At 39.6% G+C, this 20281-nt stretch overlaps 1 protein-coding gene across 4 annotated transcripts in view; it reads left to right on the top strand.

Moving 5' to 3' along the window:
* The window catches only part of ARID4B (AT-rich interaction domain 4B), an 86483-nt gene that overhangs the window by 56005 nt on the left and 10197 nt on the right, over window positions 1-20281 (top strand). For 3 of the 4 annotated variants that reach the window (XM_068676198.1, XM_068676196.1, XM_068676195.1), the window contains exons 16-20: window positions 493-665; window positions 9934-10182; window positions 16850-16934; window positions 17767-17959; window positions 19054-20262. In XM_068676198.1, the coding sequence (XP_068532299.1) occupies window positions 493-665; window positions 9934-10182; window positions 16850-16934; window positions 17767-17959; window positions 19054-20262 (1909 nt within the window). The remainder of the gene's footprint in view (window positions 1-492; window positions 666-9933; window positions 10183-16849; window positions 16935-17766; window positions 17960-19053; window positions 20263-20281) is intronic. The other variant, XM_068676197.1, reaches the window with a different exon arrangement.

Below are 20281 nucleotides of genomic sequence, written 5' to 3'. Positions count from 1 at the left end.
TGAAGGAAACAAAAGGTGGTAAGCTGAAATAGTGCACAGGGCAGGCTTAGAGGTTTGCTCTGGAAGCAGTGTAACCCTTCAAGTCAGGGTGTGATGCAGCTGTAATGCTTCTGTGTATAAGTGGCAGCCAGTCCTGGTCGATCTGCTGTTACTTGGGAGCGAACACCGGTGCCGATAGTTCTGCCTCCTCAGTGCAGACGTAACCTGAAGTGTTGATGTAAGATTTTTCTGCAGTTTCAGGCCAAAGAGATGCATGCTTATATCGCTGTTGCACAGCTACCTAGGAGACTGGCTGCAGCTCTGAAGTCTGTTATACTTAGGTTGTGAATTTCAGAAATAAAACCAATGGAAATGCTGTAATTTTAGAAGGAGTCCTGGACTCCAGCTGTTTTTTTCCTCCTCGTAATAACTTGTGTGTGTTGTCTGCCTGTTTTTAATTTTTTTATAGTTTTGTTTTGCCTTGTGAATTAACTGAACATCTTACTATTCTAGGGAAACAGAAAAAATTTGCCAGATTCTGCGCATATTCAGCCTGATCAAGAAAAGGACTTAAATGTAATCAAAACTGAAGATGAAACCAAAGCAGAAGATAAAGAAGAAGAAAAGATTAAAGAAATGGAAAATCCCACTGCAAATACAGAGGGTGAAGAAAAAGAAAAATCAGGGTAAGTTCCTCTGCTTATAATCAGATAAGACATCTGATGTGTACTCGTTATGTTTTACTCTCTTGTAGTTTGAACTTTGAATCAGACAACCCTCTTGTGAATTACCCGTGTCTTCTAAAGACCCGTGTGTTCCTAACTTTCTTATGGTTAGCGTTGTTGAAGTTGGTGAGTCCAATTAGAAATAAAAAATAGAAATGTGTATATATATATAAAGCTTTTATATGAAGCTTTTACAATGTCCAGGCGTAAATACCTATAAGCTGGACAAGCAAGAGAATGTATGAATCTCACTTAGGACAAAAATATTGCATTCATTATGAGTAGTATTTTTCTATTTAACTTCAGTACCAGTTTTTGCTCTTGGACAGTGGTGTGTTCTGTGTAATGTGGGAAAAAGAGAGAAGTACCTTACATCATTTAGTGATAGCTTTGCCTTTGAGAGGGGATGCTGCTGGCGAGAGACACTTGTGCAGTCCTTTAGACATTAAGTTTTGAAAGTAGGAAATGGATTACGCGATCCTTACTGTCCCTATTACTTCAGTGGATGAAATGCGTACAGGTGACTTGTGTTATGGAATCCTCAGACTTTCATTTTGCAGTGCAGAAAAATAGAAATAAGTGTCTTTTGATAGCTGTGTTTAAAAAAAAGTTTAAAACAGAATATAGTTTTCACTAATCCCCAGTGTCTTATATATTCTTACAATTAGGACCCGTGTAGAATATGATTTCAAGTAAGTAAGAAAACAAAAATGGCTGTTACGGATCACACAAAAGGTCTTTCTAAATTGAGTATCTCATCTGCAACAGACAACAGCAGATTCTTAAAGGAGAAGCTATTGTAAGAGAGAAAGCAGCTAATGATGCCTTTTTTTTTAATCTTTTTGCAGCAGTCTGTCTCAGGGATGTGTTTTTAACTTAATACCAGCTGTTACCTGACTGCTGATTCCCTTGTTCATGCCTCTGATCACTGCTTGGTTTAGTAGATCAGCTGGATTCTGAATATCAGCTATAGTATCAGAATATCAGTCCAAGTATCAGTAACTCTTATTGCTTGTTCTGTCCCATTAAGTTTTAACAGAACTGATGTAGTTCACTGTGTTGATTTCCAAGTTCATTTGTAATAGTTTTTTTAATTTTACTGAGAGTTTTGGTTTCCACATAACAGATTTGAAAGGATCCTTTGGTAAAATGTTGTCTTACCTATTTTCAGTGAAATTTCACTGGAAAATTGTACAACTCAAATGCAGAATAAAAAAGAATCAGGCTCACTTAACTCAGTAGAAAAGCTTTTTCTGTGTGTGATTTTATTTGTATCCTAGATGAATGTCTTTTTTTTTCTGAAAGAGTGGTTGTTGGAATTCCACGTGTCACTTTTAAGATGAACTAGAGAAGTGGTACTGTAGCAGGTTTGCTGAATTTTCAGAATTCTTAGTCTAATTTACCATGTTACTTTGAAAATAAATAGATGGAAATCTTTGCACTGCTGAGAGAATAGCAGTTTTTAAAGATTCCTAAATGGTGTGTGTACACACATCTGTGGTGTTATTCAGTGTTTGTTGATATATTTGGAAAGTAGAGTGGCTTAAAACTTAGCACGCTGCTATAGAAAAATAAGTATGATTGCAATCTGCATTTGTTTTTCATAACCATTTATTGTGTTTTTTATTGTTATTCTGACTCATGTCCATTTGGATTATTTATGACAATAAAAATGTTGTGGCTTTTCTTAGTTTTTCCTTTATAAAAAGGCATTTCCTCTTAATTTTCCCCAGTTCATCTGATGGTAATTCAGTTAGTTCTTTTCTCTCTGCTTCTCTGTAGTCATTCAGTATGAACTCTTTGAACTAGTATTTTGCTATTGTGATTCATGAAAGATTGTAATGAGCTGCTTAAAATAGAGTAGAAAACAGCTCTAAAAATAGATGTAGATGATGATAGGGTCATTGTTGAGGATACGTTTTCATGGAGTAATTTAAATATACTAACATGAAAGACTCGTAGCAGTCAGTACTACAACTTATAAATGCTGAGACTGTAGTAGTGCTGTAAACTTTATTTCTTTTGTTGTTTTTTCCTAGAGACTGATAAGACTTTGTGTATCCTATAAGCTTTAAATGGTTTTAAGAAATGATGCTGACATCTTAAATACTTATACTATTAAGACATTTTATTTTTTAAGCACGGAAGTGTTTTTGTGAAGCTGGTGTGCTGTTGGGGAGATTGTGCTAGACAGATATTGCCTCCTTCTCCCCCCCCTCGCCCCAATATGGAAACGGTAAAAGCTATAAAAGGGGAAAAATGCTGTGGTTTGAGTTCTTTGGTGAACTAAAATACAATTTTTTTGCAGATGGAAAGCTGCATACACAAAAAAATAATCACTGTGGACTGACTTTTTCCTCAGTGTATTTCTGAAATTGATTTTTAAAATACAGACCATCTGTCTTTCGTAGTGCTAACCAAATAGCCAAAGACATGCAATCTAATATTTGATAAGGCAAACTTGTGGAGTTACTGAATTTATATCTCTATGATAGATATCCTATAGGTAGATCTTCACGTAGCTTCTTTCCATATAGATGCAAGAGGTTGGGAAAGCTGCTGAGTTACGTGCAAAATTTTTGCTGGATGGACTGGATCCAATTCCCAGCTTTGAGATCTCAGGAATCACTCCTGGAAGCCGGAGTTGTGGTGGTTTTTTGGTTGTTTTCCCCAAGAGGCTCTGTCTTCTTGCAGTGCTACGTGTCTGAGCCCCTTCAGATGGTACATTGCTACCACACTAATCCTGCAGTCCCTGCTGCGCTGCACTTAGCAGTATGATGAAGAGAAAGGACCAAGCGTGCTTCTTTCTCTCTTCCACAGAGTGCATGTCTCACCTACTTGCAGACCTGTGCATGCTGAGAACAGTGTCAGAGGCAGCTTACCCCTCCTTCTGGGTATTTTTGCATATGCTTTTCATGCTGTTGTGTGGCCAGTGGAAGTTGCACGGGCTCTCTGCTGTTCTCTGAGACTTGAAGTCATAAAATTGGTGCAAAACGGCCAGCTTAGTGCTCAGCTGCTTTTGGATGGCTTTAGGAGATGTGATTTCTTTTTGTAATGTGTTACTTCTCGTGGGTCTGTCCAAGAGAGATGTTTACAGAAATGGCTTGGTAAGCCCATCTTTTCCCCTGATACACATTCTTCCTTAGCCAACAAATAAGAAAAATTTAGATCTTCCTTCTTCTGAAGCTCCTCGTAAACTTGTTTCGGATGTAATGGTCTTCCAATGCAAGGTTCCATGTTTGGTGCAGATTTCTTTGTAGCATCTAGCATTAACTACTGTAACTAATCCAAGACTTGAGCCAAAGCCAACAAATGCAAAACAGAGAGGTGCTTTTCTGCACCATGAGCTTTGTAGGCAGTTAAACGTGTTCCCAAGGGACTGAGGCTGGGAGCCTGGTGGAGTTTAAAAAACAAAACAACAAAAAACTTTTTTTTTTTGCTAATAAAATGAAAAGTAAGAGTCTTTGAAAACTTCACAGTGGATGCAGTTTGAACTGAAGGGCAAGTTAATTGCTAATTAACGAGTATTAGCAAGAAACATTTTTTTCCCAGGTGATGAATGCTGAGTGGTGTGTGTGTGTGTGTGTGTTTTTTTTTTTCTAAGTGGCTTATGCATCTGGGACAGATGGGCCACTGTCAGGAATGGTATAGTGAAGGGAAAGATTAAGTGCTGAAAATCTGGAGGAGGATGATTGTTTTCAAAACAAAATACAAGTCACATCAGACTTGTATGTGGGTAGTACTTTGAGTTTTTTGAGGTGACCAAGCAAGATTTTTAAAGTGATCCCTGCAGCGTGGAAAGGCTGCAAGAAGGCTGTTCTGGTGTTTTTGTCGTCTTGGTCCTTAAAGTGCCTGCTTTTTGGATATGTTCAAGGAACGCGTGAGTGTGCTCCAAAACAGGATTTAGAAACCTAAATGTTTCTGGTTGCCTCGTAGTGCTGTGTTTGGGTATTGTCTATATGGTTTCCTGGGAACTGGGACCATCCTGTTGTGACAGCATCAAAAGGAGAAAGTACCAAGAACTGAGCCTCTTTGGCTAGTAATTGTGGATGGGGTTAAAGCGTTGATGCAAATCCAGGGAAGAAGTCATGATCTTTGATCTCTTATACATTACGTAGTAGCAATAGTAGCACTTCCCCCCATAAGCAGTGGGGAGGAGCTGGGAATAATAAAAGCAGGAGCTGAGAGCTGTGTTAGGACGGGCATTGGTTGCTGTGCCTGTGCTGGGGTGGGCTTTTATTTCTGTGTGTGTGAGGGAAATTTTCTGGATACACTTGATGAGGATTTTCTGAACACGGTTTACAACAAGGTTACGTAACAGCCAGCAGCTCCATTCAACATCCAGCAGGTTGGTGGTGGCAGCATCTCCAACTCCTGATCCATTCAAGTGGCGCATCAGAGCTGCGTGGGGGGGAATCCGGAATGTCAGCAGGAAGGCTCGAGTGGCTTGGAGAGGAGATCTGGTGCAGAAGGAATCTCTTCTGGCTTAGTGCTGAGGAGTAGATATTGCGATAGCTTTGGGTTTGTATGGAATCGATTTTTTATTTAGCTTAGCAGAAGGGAGCAAAATGCATCTTGTTCCTTGCACAGTTGGTGTGAACATCTGTTCTGAATCTCAGACTGCTGGTGTGTACGCGGAGATGCAGTTACAAGAAGTGTACTTGCTGGCTTCATTCATAGGAACGTATTTCTGTGCTCCTCTTGCAACACGTGTTATATTTGTGTGTTCTGGCTGCCAACTATATTGAGAAAGAAGCTCTTGTGTAGTCATGTTTTGAGAAATTAATTTTCTTCTGACTATAGGATATGCACTGATGCATCCGTCTGTGTTGCCTGCTTTTCGTAGCGCAATAAACTGCTGGTGGCACAGTGAGAGTGCGGGCAGGGGCACTGTAAATGTCCCAGTCCTATGCGTGCCTCGCCCCGGATAGGAGGGAGGCTTCTTGGATGTGGAAGAAGCGATTCTGTCATCCCGCCTTACACAGCTCCTGGTCACTGCAGAGGTTATTAGCCATGGTAGCTGTCACTGAGACAAATGTGCATGGGTGAGCCCTTAACCGTTCATCAAGCAGTCGCTGCTCTCAAGCTGTGTGTGAACCAGAGCTATAAAAATGGGAAGTGCTGTGTTCCTCAGCCAGACGTCGAACCATCCATTACCCTTTCAGCAAACGACTCCAAGTTCCTTAGAAACTTGGTGAAACGCTTAGGAGCAGTAACATTGAGGTCCTTTCATTCGTCCTCTCCAGAGCAGGAGAGGAAAACGCTTCTCACAGTGCATGGCTGCAGCACACCGAACGCCTCCGCTGTGTGATTCAGACCAAGTCAGTGCCTTTCCTTCCCTCAGTGATGGGCCACAGCCACACATTTGCATTTTCAGTGGGTATAGACAGAAGCCCTTGGACCTTGGAGCCTATTTTTTTAATTTTTTTCTTTGCAACTTCACAGGGAAGAAAATTATTGGTCTCTTTTTAGCTTTGTTAATTTTGTGACTTAAATAGAAGGCTCTGGTGTCATGGCATAAGTACAGGCCCTAATGGCTTCTCTGCCTTAAAGCTTCAGGGCATCCTAATCCAGCTGTGATTAAGAAAGTCAGAGGATGAAGACCTTCCACTTCCAGCTCCATGTTTTGTGAGGTAGAGGTTAAATAATCCTCTTGGATGAGAAGAAGGCGGGGAGGGAGAAAACACAAAAATAGAAGCTAATTGCTGAACTGAAGCGTCAATTACACTGGAGTTTATTTCTGCTAGTGGTTCAATTAACTTTAATGACTTAATTGAACCAATAATTGAAATAATGTTGCTTCCTCAAGTTTTAGCATAACCCTTGAAAAAATGCTGCATTTGCTGTCTCACCTGCTGTGGGAGCAGCGGTGCGGCAGGGCAGGCGTGTGCGGGTAGGGCCAGGTTCCCAGTAAATGTGGGGTGCTGGCAGGTCTGGGGCCCTGGGGCAGGAGCACCGTGCCTCAGGGCTTTGTGTGTGGGGGTGACCACGGGGTGGAATACGTTTGCCTGGCACAGCAGCTCCTTTCGTGGTGTGACAGCGTGACTGCTGCAGCTATTGGTGTGTGTGCATGTCACTGTGCGTCCTCGTATTGTGGGCTTGTTGGTGATAAACCTTTCCACTGAGCAAGGAGTACCTGCTGCATGTGGGTTTTTGAATGCTTGAACTACTTTGAGCCCTTTAACCATTTCAGAACATCCTTTGGATCTAATGATATGCAATATTTGTATGAAATGAAGACTTCGGTTTTATTTCATTATTCTTTAGTGGTGTGTTCTAACCTGTACTGCCTGCTGCTCGAAGGCTTGTGCTCCCCTTCGGTGGGAGATGGGGTGCGGGTGTGCTTTGGTCCACAGTTGGAATTGCAAATGCTTCTTTGTCCTCCTGAAAAGCTTTCTGGTACTTTCTGATTTCTGGAACCCAGTTACCCCTGTATTCCTGCGTTTCCTGTACCGTATGCATGCACATCTGCTGCTGCCTTGATCCATCAGCTGCTGCTTGGGCCCTTCAAATTGTTGCAGCTTTGTGGCGAATACTGCTTGGTATCTTTTGTTTCTAAACGTATTTTAAGTTGACAATTATCGTGTGCTGCCAAGAGGCTTGTTTCTTTCTTTTTGCTTTTTTTTTTTTTAATTTTGACTAAACAGCATTGAAAGAAATGTGATGTTCTCATGTGTATATAAACGGACAGATGAGGTTATTGCTGTGCATGCTGGATGGCTACAGTCACAATTTTCTCTTACAATCCTCCGTTCCATGGCAGTCATGACTTCTTCTTCATCTGCACTGCCAGGTTTGAGCTTTTTATGGCCTTGTAAAACAAGATATCTTTTCTTCCTTGCAACCATTGGAATGTGCTTTTTTTGTTCCAGGAGCTATGTGAGGTTTTTCTGCACAGGTTTTTCTGCTCCAAAATGATGAATGCTCTTTGCTTTTGTTTGGTTTCCTAGAATCTCCAGTGTATGATCGCTAACCAAATCACTCCTTAGAATGGGCTTTAAAAGAAAAAAATTGCAACCATCTCTGCTTCTGTTTCTTTTTCTGACGTTCCCCTCCACCTGTGTAAAGCCTACTTGCCACATCTGCTGGCTCATCCAAGTTATACAAGTTAACAATGAGAGTTTCACACTTCTAGAGAAGTCCTGGTATTGTCATGAGTCTTCCCAAAAGTAAAATAAAACAGAAATAATCTGTTGGGACACCAAGTCGTGAGGTGTTCATGGTGAGAGAGACTCCAGACTTCTTCAGTTTCCTAAAGAGCCCCTGGCACCATAATTGCCAGTCTCTGGGTAGTCCTGAATCTCCCTCATAGGCATGCCTTTCTTTGCAGACATCATTCAAGGATTGTACCACTGGTCCTTGGGGGAGAAAAATATATATGGCAAAACTTTTGTTGTACTTCTGAAAAGCCTTTTCAGTAATAGGAAACCATGAGCTTATCTTGTTCTCAGAGCAGTGATGGCTCTTAGCTTTCAAATGACAATAACTGTTAAGCTGAAATTAGCTAGGAGCTTCAGTTTATTGCAGCAGAGGGTATTATTTAAGAGCATTAAAATTTCGGAGTGATGCTGTCTGTTGTGGAATTGTGTTCAGAACTTTTTCATTATAGCCTTTGAGGAGTTTTTTCAGTGACTTCTTGGAAGTGGATTTTGCCACATGGTATGCAGTGGAGATGAAGTGAGTGAAGTGAGCTTTTCAAAGCTCATCCATTTACGTTACAGTTTTTAACTCTGGTGGTTCTAGCTTCAGTAGCAGAGTTCCCCCCTGAAAGTATTTAACAAACTTTGACCTTACAGGACCATACTGTTTGGTCCTCGTAACATAAAACTTAATAGATGTGTTTTTCTACTATTTAATGTAGTTAATGCACCAACAGCAGGAGTTCCAGCACTTGTCTCATGGTGCATGCAAATGTATATATAATAACATTCATTTTTGATGTAATTTCATTAAATCGTTGTGGTTATGCTAGAGCTGAATTTAGCTTATTGTCTTGAATTCTCTTTTGACAGCTAATTGGATAACAATGCAATTTTATTTCTAATAAGAAGCATTTGAATAATTAAAATGCTATTTCATCCTTTCACAGAGATAAAGCTTGTTTTTTCTTGGGTGTTTTCTACTAAAAATTTCATGGAGAAATTTGGATTATTAAAAACACTTCCGTATTTGTGAGGTTAACTTAAATTAGGGTGTGAATCAGACATGGAGCAGCACTTAGTTCTTCTTATTCAATTTGCAGTACGTCCAAATGTCCTGTTGCATGTCCTAGGTTTTCAATTACTAGTGATCGGTGGTTATTGTGAATTTGGTAAGCAGCCCTGATCTGTTTTGTGTTGCATAGAGTGGGATTAGAATTGTGTGATGGCCAAGAATGTTTTCTAAGGCTATTTAAGATAAAAAGATGCTTTCCACATTAAAATATGTGATTTTTGTCTGCCTCTAACCTACTTGGAGATAATTTTCAGAACTACTGAGCAGCCCATAGCTGACGGGGGGGGCCAGTGTGGGTTCTTAGTGCTTCTGAAAATTGGTCTAAATTTATGAACGTGTATTTAAAACTAGCTTAGCTTTGAAAATAGTGAACACCTGCTTGTGTATTTATATAAAAATTAAATACAAGTTTGATTTATATTTGGCAGACTTTTGGCATAATTGGCTAGGTCATAAATCAGTGCAGGTTTCTTGATTTGCTAAATAATCTCATGTATTTTTTTATTATTCAATTTTATTTTTTGCTTAAAATCTGGTTTTGGTTGCTTTCACCTCAAGTGTTGAGATGGAATTTATTTTAAAACAGCAAAGATTTTTTGGGGAAGCAAGTTTCAAGAAGTGCTTGTAAAAACATTTATATTGAAAAATAGAATTTAGGAAGTTTTCTGTATATTGAGAAGGATGAGTTTGAACAAGAAAAAATGATACTGAAAGGGATTGCGTGAAGGATCATATAAAGATGAGTTTGAACAACTTCTGCTCATACAGATTCTGATGGATTACTTTTTTTTCTTTAAGCAAAGTCATTTTTACATCTTACAACCACTGGATTTTGTGTGTATTGCTGTATCCTATTTTGCTGATATTGCTCTCACGTAGTGCAGTTTCACATATTTGGAGCCTGCTGTTTCCCAGTCTCTAATGCATCCACAATATTTATCAATATATGTGGTTTGGAACTGAAAAGCTTATGAAGTATCTCATATTAACTCTACAATTTTTTAAACCTTTCAAGAGATGACACGAATAAGGAAGAAGATGAAGATGAAGAAGAAGCCGAGGAGGAAGAAGAGGAGGAGGAGGAGGAAGAAGACCACAATAACAATGATGAAGAAGAGTTTGAATGCTATCCACCAGGCATGAAAGTCCAAGTGCGGTATGGAAGAGGGAAAAATCAAAAAATGTACGAAGCTAGTATTAAAGATTCTGACATCGAAGGTGGAGAAGTCCTTTACTTGGTGCACTACTGTGGATGGAACGTGAGGTAACTTGAGTTTTAGTTAGTGATTACTTCTTGAATTACTTCTAAAATACGCTTCTGTATTTTAAAAACTAAATTAATACAGAGATCTAGAGTCCTAACCATTCAGTATTGGTGTTCTGTGAAGGGCATTATACTGTACGAAACTATTAGATTTTTAGCATTATATAATGCAATACCTCAGTTATTTAGAAACTCATCTTAAAATGACTTGTTCAGGGAAGGCTTCCTTCACTTTGTCTTATTTTTAGACCTCCCCATACAACGAGTGAGAGCCCACTCTTTCATAAATTCCTCCTCTGGATCTCTTAAGCCAATTTTATCTTGTACAATATTTGACTAGTGCATTAACTGAGTCTGTATACACACTCTTCTCAGAGCAGCAGAGTACGTTAGCAGTATGGTATTTAACATGAAAAGCACAAGATTCTTGATGTTAAATTAGTGAGCAGCAAATAATTGCATTTCATTCAGGTCTCATTTCCCACCTGTCCCTGGCTGCCTCAGACTTAAAGACAAGATTCTTTTTACCCCAATGCCTTCTTACATTTTTCTTAGTATATTCAGGTTTACATGCTTTTGGATTTCTTTAGTGTAGCATTAATAGAAATAAATTGAAGCATTAATGTACTTTTGTACACATTTGCAATTTAAAACTTGAAGAGTCTTTGACAACAGTAGGAAAAAACTAAAGCTTCTTAGTGGCTTTTAAGCCAATTATCCAGTCTTCTGCCTTTTTCCTCAGTTTCAATGTATCTGCCCATTGTTCTTAGCTGTCATCTTTAAAACTTTATTACTGTACTTGTAGAACTCTTTAAAACAAACAAACAAAAAAAAAAAACTGAGGCAATTCCACTATAGTGTTTTTGGTTGATTTGTTGTTGTTGCTGTGCTGTGCTTTTTTTTCCTTCCTCTCTTCTATAACATGAGGCTCTTATGACCTACTGTTACGTGGACTTCGATTGCCACCCTACCCTAAAAAGGCAGGACAAATCTCACTTATTCACTGCTAGCAAAATCTGCTAGCAAAGGTCATGGTTACAGAAGCATAATACTTCTCTCCCTCACTTGAATATACCTCTCTGCATCTATGCCCGGTGATTTCCAGACCCACCTAAGCCACAGCTGAGGAGTGACATCTCGATATTTTGCATTTTGATAACAATGTTTTTGCAGAATTTTGATCTACATATCATGTTCCTGCAGATCAATATACCTTTCACATACACTGACTTCAGGCAGCATTTGTAAACATAGTGGGCCTGAGCCTTAAAATATAATGATACTAGGGGAGATGCAGCCTGCTTGAGGGAGGATTTGTAGAGACTAGGTCTTCAGTCATTGCTGGAAAGTACTTGCCTTAGGAGCATAAATTGATGAAATTTATGCTCTGCTCACTAAGTATTACTGTATAGCATTCAAAGAGGTTTGGTTTTTTTATATTCCCTAAAACTTTTTTTTTTTTGCAATTCATGTATAAACAGAAGTTATTTTCCTTTTTTGAGAAAATATGAAATACATGCTGTGGGATGAGATGATCAGAGTTTCATTTGAGCAGTGCCACTTTACATCTGAACAAATCAGAAGCTGAGAATGAGCCTTCATCTCGGAGAACCCAGCATTCTGGTTATTAAAGGACAAATTATGATTGTTTTTTTTTTTAACTCTGTATTCTAAATATATACACAGATTATTATTTGAGGTATTCTTTCTACAACTAGGATATATTTAATAAAAAAGCATTTTTAGTGAACTTCGTACTCATTTGAGAGGTAAAAGGTGTTCTTTGTTGCTTGTTTTTTTTTTTTTCCCTGGCAGCAGGACTTGCATTTATGGTCTTACTTGGGGTTCCAAAAGAGCCCTCTGAAAGGGGCTGGGGGACAGGATTCTCTTCACTGAAAGAGATACAAGTGGTTGACATTTATCTGTGGGACTGTGCATGGGCTCTGTTAAATATGGCTAATTTAATTTAGATAAGCAGATTCAAGTTGTTTTACCTGACAGTAAGTCTGAGCATGTTAACACTTAGATATTTTAGCTATGAAATACTAGTCTTGTATGAAAGACAAGTCTTGTATGATGTGTTAACTTGAAGATTTGGCTATTGGTCATAACCTGGAAAAGTAACTGCTTTCCTGGAGTAGGTTGTAATTCCTTCCTCTCCTTACTTGCTATAGCTCTAGTCTCCATCTGTAGCATCCAGCAGCAGCAAGTGCTGTAGTATTAGGCCATGGGATGTACTGAATTTTGCATTCAGGGTTTTCTCAATTCTGTCAGCCTCCTATCCCTTAAAGTCAACTTTCCCGTTTCCCCCTCTACCAGTACACCATTTAATGGTCTGTACCTGAGAGTCTTAACTAACTGCTGATGTTTCTTACCACAAGGTAACTTCAGTATCAGTCTGGAATTCAGAATAGTTGTGTGCATGCACGTGCTTTGGGGTACTTGGAATGAAACTTGCTAAATTTGGTAGCTTTTGGTAGCTTTCATTATCTTACTAAACTTTCTAGAACAAATGATACTAACCATTGTGAAGCTTTTTTCAATATAGTACCTAGAACATATGGAATTGGAATAGAGTTTGACAGCAGTGTATAGCTGTACCACTTCGTGCTAAAGGGTCGTGTCAGCTAATGGGATCCAGGTGATAACGTGTTTCTAGTAAAGGTAAAGAAAGGTAGCATGCAGTGAGGCCTGACTTGTAGTGAGAGGGAATGGTCAAAATTTCTACCCTGTTAGAGAACCCCTCACATTTTCTTATGAGAGCCTTCTGGTTAGCGTGTGATAAACTACTTTATTGCCTTCTAAAAGGGCTGGTTATGTTCTGAATTACGCATGGGTTATACAAAACTAAAACTTCTCTGGAGCCTACAGTGCCAGTTCCTTCTGTTGTAATTTTAGTTTTTGGCTGCCAGTGCAGGCAAAAAATCATTGTATAAGCTTTTGAAATGAATTTCTTCTGCAGCATGTTCCAGTAATGAGAAACAGAGGGTGCATGTTCAGAATGAGTTTGTTGCTTTTTAACTCCGTCAAATGGCACGACATAAGATAAATTTTTCTTAAATATACCAAAGGTTTAAAACTAAGTTTTATTATTTTCAGCTTTTTTGTTAATTTCCTTCAGAAATGTGAACATGAAAGTGTTACTTTTGTCTTGATTTGTTGAAGCATTCCCAAGATAGAAATTTTGTATTTAACAGTCAACCACTGGAAGTAAAGTTGTGTAGCCACGCATGAGAGCATGGCAGGAGATTTATTAAAAACTAAGTAAATAAAAACTGGAGTCTTAGTCTGATACTCCAGGCTTTTGATACCAGACTCATCTCCTCATTTCTTTGATTGCAGCCAACAAAAACTTCTAATTCCTCTGTGTTAGACAGACAATAGACTGGAGCTTCTCAGCAAGCTTGCTAGGGTTTGCTAGTTCCTTGAGGTCACTTGTCTTCCTGACAAAGTGGCACCTTTGCTAGGGTAAACCTAGAGGCTGGGGAAGTGCACTTTGTTTCCTCTCTAGTAGTGCTATGGAGGATTGACTATGCCATCTCTGAGAATATGTTAGGGTTTATTTTATTTATTTTTCAAGCAACTCTGTGCAAACTCATTTAGGAACACTTCTCCATCTTTCCTCCTTTCCCTTTGTCACCCAGCTGTTTGTTTTTGGGAGCTGAGGTAAGCAAATGTAGAAGAAACAGAACAGGTCTTTGGGAAGCACATACTCCTTGTAATGGGAGGTGAAGAACTTCAATTATTTTTCTATTTTTCTCTTGGTTTGTGAGCAGACAGTCTAAGGCAAGATTAGTGGTGAAATGAAAGACCTAATTTTTTCTCCTCTAATAAGGTGCAGTTCTATACAGAAAGACTCGAATCTGACTTGTGTATAGTTCATGTGCAGCTTGGGACCTGAGGCACTGCACAGTTTTAAGGTTGCTTCTCCATGAAGTAGAGGAAACTGTCATTTGATCAGGCTGCTGGCTATGGCTTTGGATGCATTCTGCTTGCAAGATCTGTTTGGGCTTGCTGACAGTTGTCACTGCTTAGGCAAACTGTATGCAACTGACGTGTGTGCAGCGAAGGGAGCCTGTGCCATGCACAGGAATGAAATATGGACACCTGACTTGCCAGAGCAGGGTTGTGGCTTCTGTGATGCTGGAGCTCCTCGCAGGCTCTGACTGCTGTTCCAGGCACAGCAAGGAGCGGAGCAGGATAGATTCTGGCCAGGAGCTGTCACCGTCACAAACACAGATTTTTCCATTTGTGCTTCTTGAGATGCGTTGTGACTACTGCTTCTAATATGTAATGTTTAAAATCGGTGGTGTCTACAGATCCTCCTGGATTTCTCTGCATTTGCCTTCCTCCACCACTTCAGCACGCCCCTGGTCTCTCAGCTGCTGCCCGAGCAGGCAGTGCAGCTAATTGGAAGCACTGTACATGCACTACCCACGCTTTGCCCACGTGGAGGGTTGTATTCGCTCGCAGTATGCGTTTTCAATAAGAAAACAAATGGTTTATTGTGGCAACATAACTGAGGTAGAAAGGGCACAGTGAAAATAATCGCTTTGCTCTGTGCATTTGTTCAGTCCCAGTGCTCTTTTCCTGTATGCATTTAGGCCTAATGAAATATTAATATTTATGTGGATTGTGAAATCCGTTTTGCAGTCTGCTCAGCATTGTTCCTTTATGAAAGCACGTCTTTGACTTGAGGAAAGATTGCTTCAAGTACAGTTTCTCACAGTCTCACAGAAATAGTTTTTTCCATACCAAATCCACTGCCTACCATTAAAATAACGTGGTACATTGTGGTTATGTTCTTTCTGCTTTTATTAACGGTCACAAGGCTTGATGCCTTAAAGTCTACCATCCTCGTGTGCTGCATCCTCCCTTCCCTATCTATTTATGTCGTGGGATTCTGAGGGCACCCCAGCCTTTAGGAAGGCTGTGGGATGGGAGGAAACACAGCTTGCTAACTGTGTTCTGGGGCCGGAGTGTTCCCTCCGTATGCCCCCTTCCTTACCCTGTATGCAACAAACATGTACCTGCTGGCTCCTCTTTGTGGGTGTGAGGCTGGTCCTTGAGAGGTTCTGTGCTTCAGGATTTATGAGGCTGTATGTTTTTAAAGGTAGTCTGGTGGTAAGGAGGCGTGTGAGTCACTGTACCAAAATCTGAGATGGCAACTCTTGACTTGAAACTGCCATGATTATGAATCTGCTCTCATCAGGCCTAGCTCTGAAGAGTTTTCATGTAGGTTTTGGTGAGAAATCCGAGCATATCTACGTACGTGTCACCTGGTATTAGAGTACAACTACACCTCCATCTGCAGGAGTATAGGTAACTTCAGTGTGCTGTAGCCTGCAGGGGCTGCTGTTAATTACCTGATTTGTGGTGGTGTTGCTCAGGGAAAAAGTGTTTTGGAAAACTGTTTGTCAGAGACTACTGCTGGACTCTGAAGATAGTTATAATTTCTCCTTTCTATGTCATGCTCTGAGGCGTTCCTTTTTCTCTGTTTTATAGTCTGGAATTTAAGCTATAAAATACAGTATTTAGTTTAAGGGATCCCTTGCTTAGGTCTTAACTTAGAATATACAGGAAAGTGAGTTGGAAACTTGTACTTTTTTTTTTTAATAATCCTTTTTAATTTATTCATCTGTATCATATATATAATTGGCAGTAGTTGCACAGAAGCTGAATTGGGCCTCTGTCAGCAGCCATTATATATCAGACTGGTGGTCAAGTAAGTCCAGCTGGGAAACCAGCATGGCCATGAGGGCGTCATGTTCAGTTTTGTGCTAGTTCTCTGGGTGTGTTTTTGGTTAGTTGGTTTCTTCCCCTCCATTCTCATCTTTACCTAAAGGGCTCAAAATCTGTATGGCTGTACGCTGAGGCAGAAGTGAATAAATACTAATTTTTAACTGAGCTATTTTTTTATTCAGACAATTATGGATTTCACAGTTGAAGTAGGACAGCAAATGATATTTACTTTTTTTTTTGCACTGATTCTTGCAATTTCTCAGGAATATGCAGTGAAACTGGGAAGTACAGTTCCATGTGTAAAGTGTATTCTTAATAAGAACATATTTCTCTGGTCTGATGTTTATATTTAACATGGCCAGCTTTAGAAGATAAGAGAACAGTTGTATATAGTCTAGAATAATTCTGATATGTAATGGAAAGACCTGAAAATGAGTTGAAAAGCATTAGTGTTAAGAGTTAGTGATTCCCAAGTGTCAGCTACTCAAAAGATCACTTGGCAGTACTCAGATTGGAAAGGGTTGCCTTTGTTACTGGTCATATTTTATATAGTAGTAAGAATTTATTTTGTTGTTAGTGTTTTACAGCATATAATACAAAGTATTTCTCTTAGAGATCCATACAGAATTAACTTTCTGGTGGTTTGTTTTACCTATATACATGGATTTCCTGTTGATTGATGCAGACTGCATAAGTGCTAGCTTTGACTTCTGCCCATCAGTGTGAGAGAACTTTGTTCTAGATGTCCAAGCATATAAAGAATTGAACCTTAGCTTGAGCTCTACATACTGTGAAGTATACTAATGATGCCTTTATTTAAATTCCATTTTTATATTGCTAGCATTTTATCTCCATTCATTTCTTTTATGGTTTTGTGGTTGTTTGCTTAAAACCATAAATGTGTTGGTTTTTTTTCTGTTTTTAGGTATGATGAGTGGATAAAGGCAGACAAGATAGTGAGACCAGCTGACAAAAATGTACCAAAAATTAAGCATCGAAAGAAAATAAAGGTAGCTTCTCTCCCTTTTTCTCCCCAGTTCTCCCCCAGCCTTGGTGTAAGGTATTCTTAAATACCTCGGATACCTCGCATGCATTCCTAACCTTTTGTTAGGCATAATGGTAAATGCTCGATGGTAAAAAGTAAAACTTCTTTCATTGAGGTTTGTTCTTTCATTTGGAGGGTGGGAAGGGAAGCTTCTCTTCCCTATGTTTCTTGTGGGATTGAAGTGTGTACTTAAAACAGGAGGATCCATCAGTGCTGGAGCCAACTCTGGGAGGTGGAATTTAGGAGCTCCTTATCCTGATTCTGTAGAGCAAACCTATGACTATGCCATTTGTGTGTGACTGCAATTTTACTTCACAGCATTTCTTTCAAAAGCCACTCCTTTAAAGCTTAGGTTATGATATATCCTTTGGACAGTAGGATACAAGATAGCTTTTTCCACTGCAGATGTCAGTGCTCCTCCTCTTCCCCTCCAGCACTGTGGCACCTCCGGAACCTGAGTCTTGTTCTAGAACTCCTTGTGCCCTGTGACAGAGCGGGGTGTCATAACCTTGCCCTCCCATACTGGTCACTGCCCAGCCTGGCATCCTGCAGTGCCGTGGCTGCGAGAGCACTGGTTGTGTTTGCTTTCCTATTTTGGTAGCATTGACAAAGTTCCTGTCTTTGGTATAAATATCTCAGCATGCGTCGTAGAAAGGTATGTCTAGGCTTTGCAACAAAGAGGAAAGCTTGTCTTTTCAGGTTGGATGTTGAAGGTAGCTGTAAGCATGGCTTGACTATTTTCTGTGTTAAGATGTATGCTCAAATTAAAGAGTTTTTTTATCTTTTCGTTCACACAGAATAAAACTGACAAAGAGAAGGAAGAGAAGTATTCTCCTAAAAATTGCAAATTGCGACGTTTGTCAAAACCACCCTTTCACACCAGCACATCACCTGAGACTGGGTCCAAACTTGACAGCGCTGAAGCCAAAAACACTGAGCAAGCTCCTGTTAAATCAGTAGAAATTACTTCTATCATTAATGGGCTTCAAGGTATTGTATATAAACTTTTTCAAACTTTGTAAAATTGCCTTTGAAGGGGCAGTAAATGATGATGTAAAGCAAATGATGCAACTGTACACCTCTGAGTCTGGCTGTTGCTTTCATTATAACATCTTCAGAAATAACCCTTGAACAAAAGCAGCGTTCACCTTTTCTGAAAATGGGTATTGTGGATTCAGTGTATATTAACAATCTTAAGAATTGCATTCTGTTTCTCCATGTTTTTCTTTGATATACAGCAAAACATTTTGGCTTCCTATGTTATTTCTAAATTCTTAAGTTCTGATTTATGTAACTTTTAAAACCCCATGAATTTTTCTCACCTTGAAAAGTGGAATTAATAAAGCTAGGTGTCCTTTCAGCATGTCTGCTGGTTCCTTTTCCATTATATCTTTTTCTTTTCTCAGTTTCTTTATTCCTGACCTTGAATTTTCTCTCTTTTGTCTTCCCTCTCAGAGTCCACATAGTTCTGCAAGTGCCTTTTGCTATTGCATTCAGTTCATTTTTCCAGGCTGGTTACCAGATGGGTTTGTTAGATATACTCTCCACTGTCTTTGTTATTCTGTCCTTTTAGACTGTGGATTCTTCAGGGAAAATTTACTCTTAATCTGTTTTGGACTTTGGAAAAAGGGCATGCAATGGCAGTATTTGTAACTCATTACCAAAAAAAAAAAAAAAAAAAAAAAAACACAAAAAAAAACAACACATAATTTGGCACTTCTTTCAATTTCTGTTTAGGTTTATTATGAAGAAGTTCGTATTGTATCAATTTATAACCAACATTATTTAAGTGAAAGCTGTTGTCCTCTATGGTTTCTCTACCCCTTCAGAAATTAGGGAACCTCCTTGGAAGAAATTTCTGGAGATGTTCTGTATACAGAATTTTCCTGGTTCCTAATTTAGCCTTTATACATTCTAATAGAACAAGAATAATCTGTGAAGTCTTTCTAGTATACAGTTTAAACCATGTACTACTAGAATTGCTTTTAGGATGAGTTCATATCTATACAGTTTTCTTATTTTTTTTCTAGTAGTATTTGTAATAGGAATCAAGACAAACTTTTTTAAATTTTATTTTTAACCAGCTTCTGAAAGTTCTGATGACAGTGAGCAGGAAGATGACCAAAGTGCCCAGAACGTACACACTGATGGCAAAGAGGAATCTCAACACGAAGCTGTGAGCCAAGATAAGAATGAATTGTGTCTAAAAGAAGAACAGAGCAGTTCAGCCCTCCCAGAAGAAACTAAAGCTCTGACAGATGCAGTAGTGCCCAAGTCAGGTTCTAAGTCTCCTGAAAGACTGCGAAAAGAGATGGAAGAATTATCTGAAGATACTGACTCTGATGGAGAAGATGAAGCCACAAAGAAGAGAAAGGAGGTGAAAAGGGAGGTAGCGGATAAAACAGCAAAACCACAGGTAAAACGTGGTAAACGAAGATACTGTGTCACAGAGGAATCTTTAAAGACTGTGTCGCCTAACAGGAAGGATGAGAAGTCCAAAAACAAAGATTCCCTTAGCTTAGAAAACAGCAGTAACAGCTCCTCAGATGAAGATGAGGAAGACAAATCTAAGCTGAAAATCACTCCTACTAAAAAGTACAATGGATTAGAGGAGAAAAGGAAGTCTTTACGGACAGGTACCTTCTACTCAGGATTTTCTGAAGTGGCAGAGAAAAGGATAAAGCTTCTAAATAACTCTGATGAAAGACTTCAGAACACCAGAGCAAAGGATCGAAAAGATGTCTGGTCAAGTATTCAGGGACAGTGGCCGAAGAAAACGTTGAAGGAACTGTTCTCGGACTCTGACACTGAAGCTGCTGCCTCCCCTCCGCACGCTGCTCCTGAGGATGCTGCAGCAGAGGAGCAGCTTCAGACTCTTGCAGAAGAAGACATTTCTTTGCCCAGCTCGGAACTTGAAAAACCTTTGCCAGCTAGTGCAGACGTTAAACCTGTTGAGGAAAAACCAGCTGAGATGGGTGAAAAGAAAGTTGAATTTCCAAGCAGTGGCAGTAACTCAGTGCTTAATACTCCTCCCACGACTCCAGAATCGCCTTCATCTGTGACCGTAACAGACAGCAGGCATCAGTCCAGTGTCACTGTCTCGGAGACATTGCCACCAAATCAAGAAGAGATACGAAGCATTAAAAGTGAAACCGATAGCACAATAGAGGTGGACAGTGTTGCAGGGGAGCTGCAAGACCTCCAGTCCGAGGGAAATATTTCTCCAACAGGTTTTGATGCCAGCGTCAGCTCCAGTAGTAGTAATCAACCAGAGCCAGAGCATACTGAGAAAGGTAAACAAAAGGGGAAACA

This window comes from Anas acuta, chromosome 3 (genome assembly GCF_963932015.1).
Source record: "Anas acuta chromosome 3, bAnaAcu1.1, whole genome shotgun sequence".
NCBI classification, from domain to species: domain Eukaryota; kingdom Metazoa; phylum Chordata; class Aves; order Anseriformes; family Anatidae; genus Anas; species Anas acuta.
The sequence above is the reverse complement of the archived record's forward strand: the minus strand, read 5'-3'. Positions and strand labels throughout refer to the sequence as shown.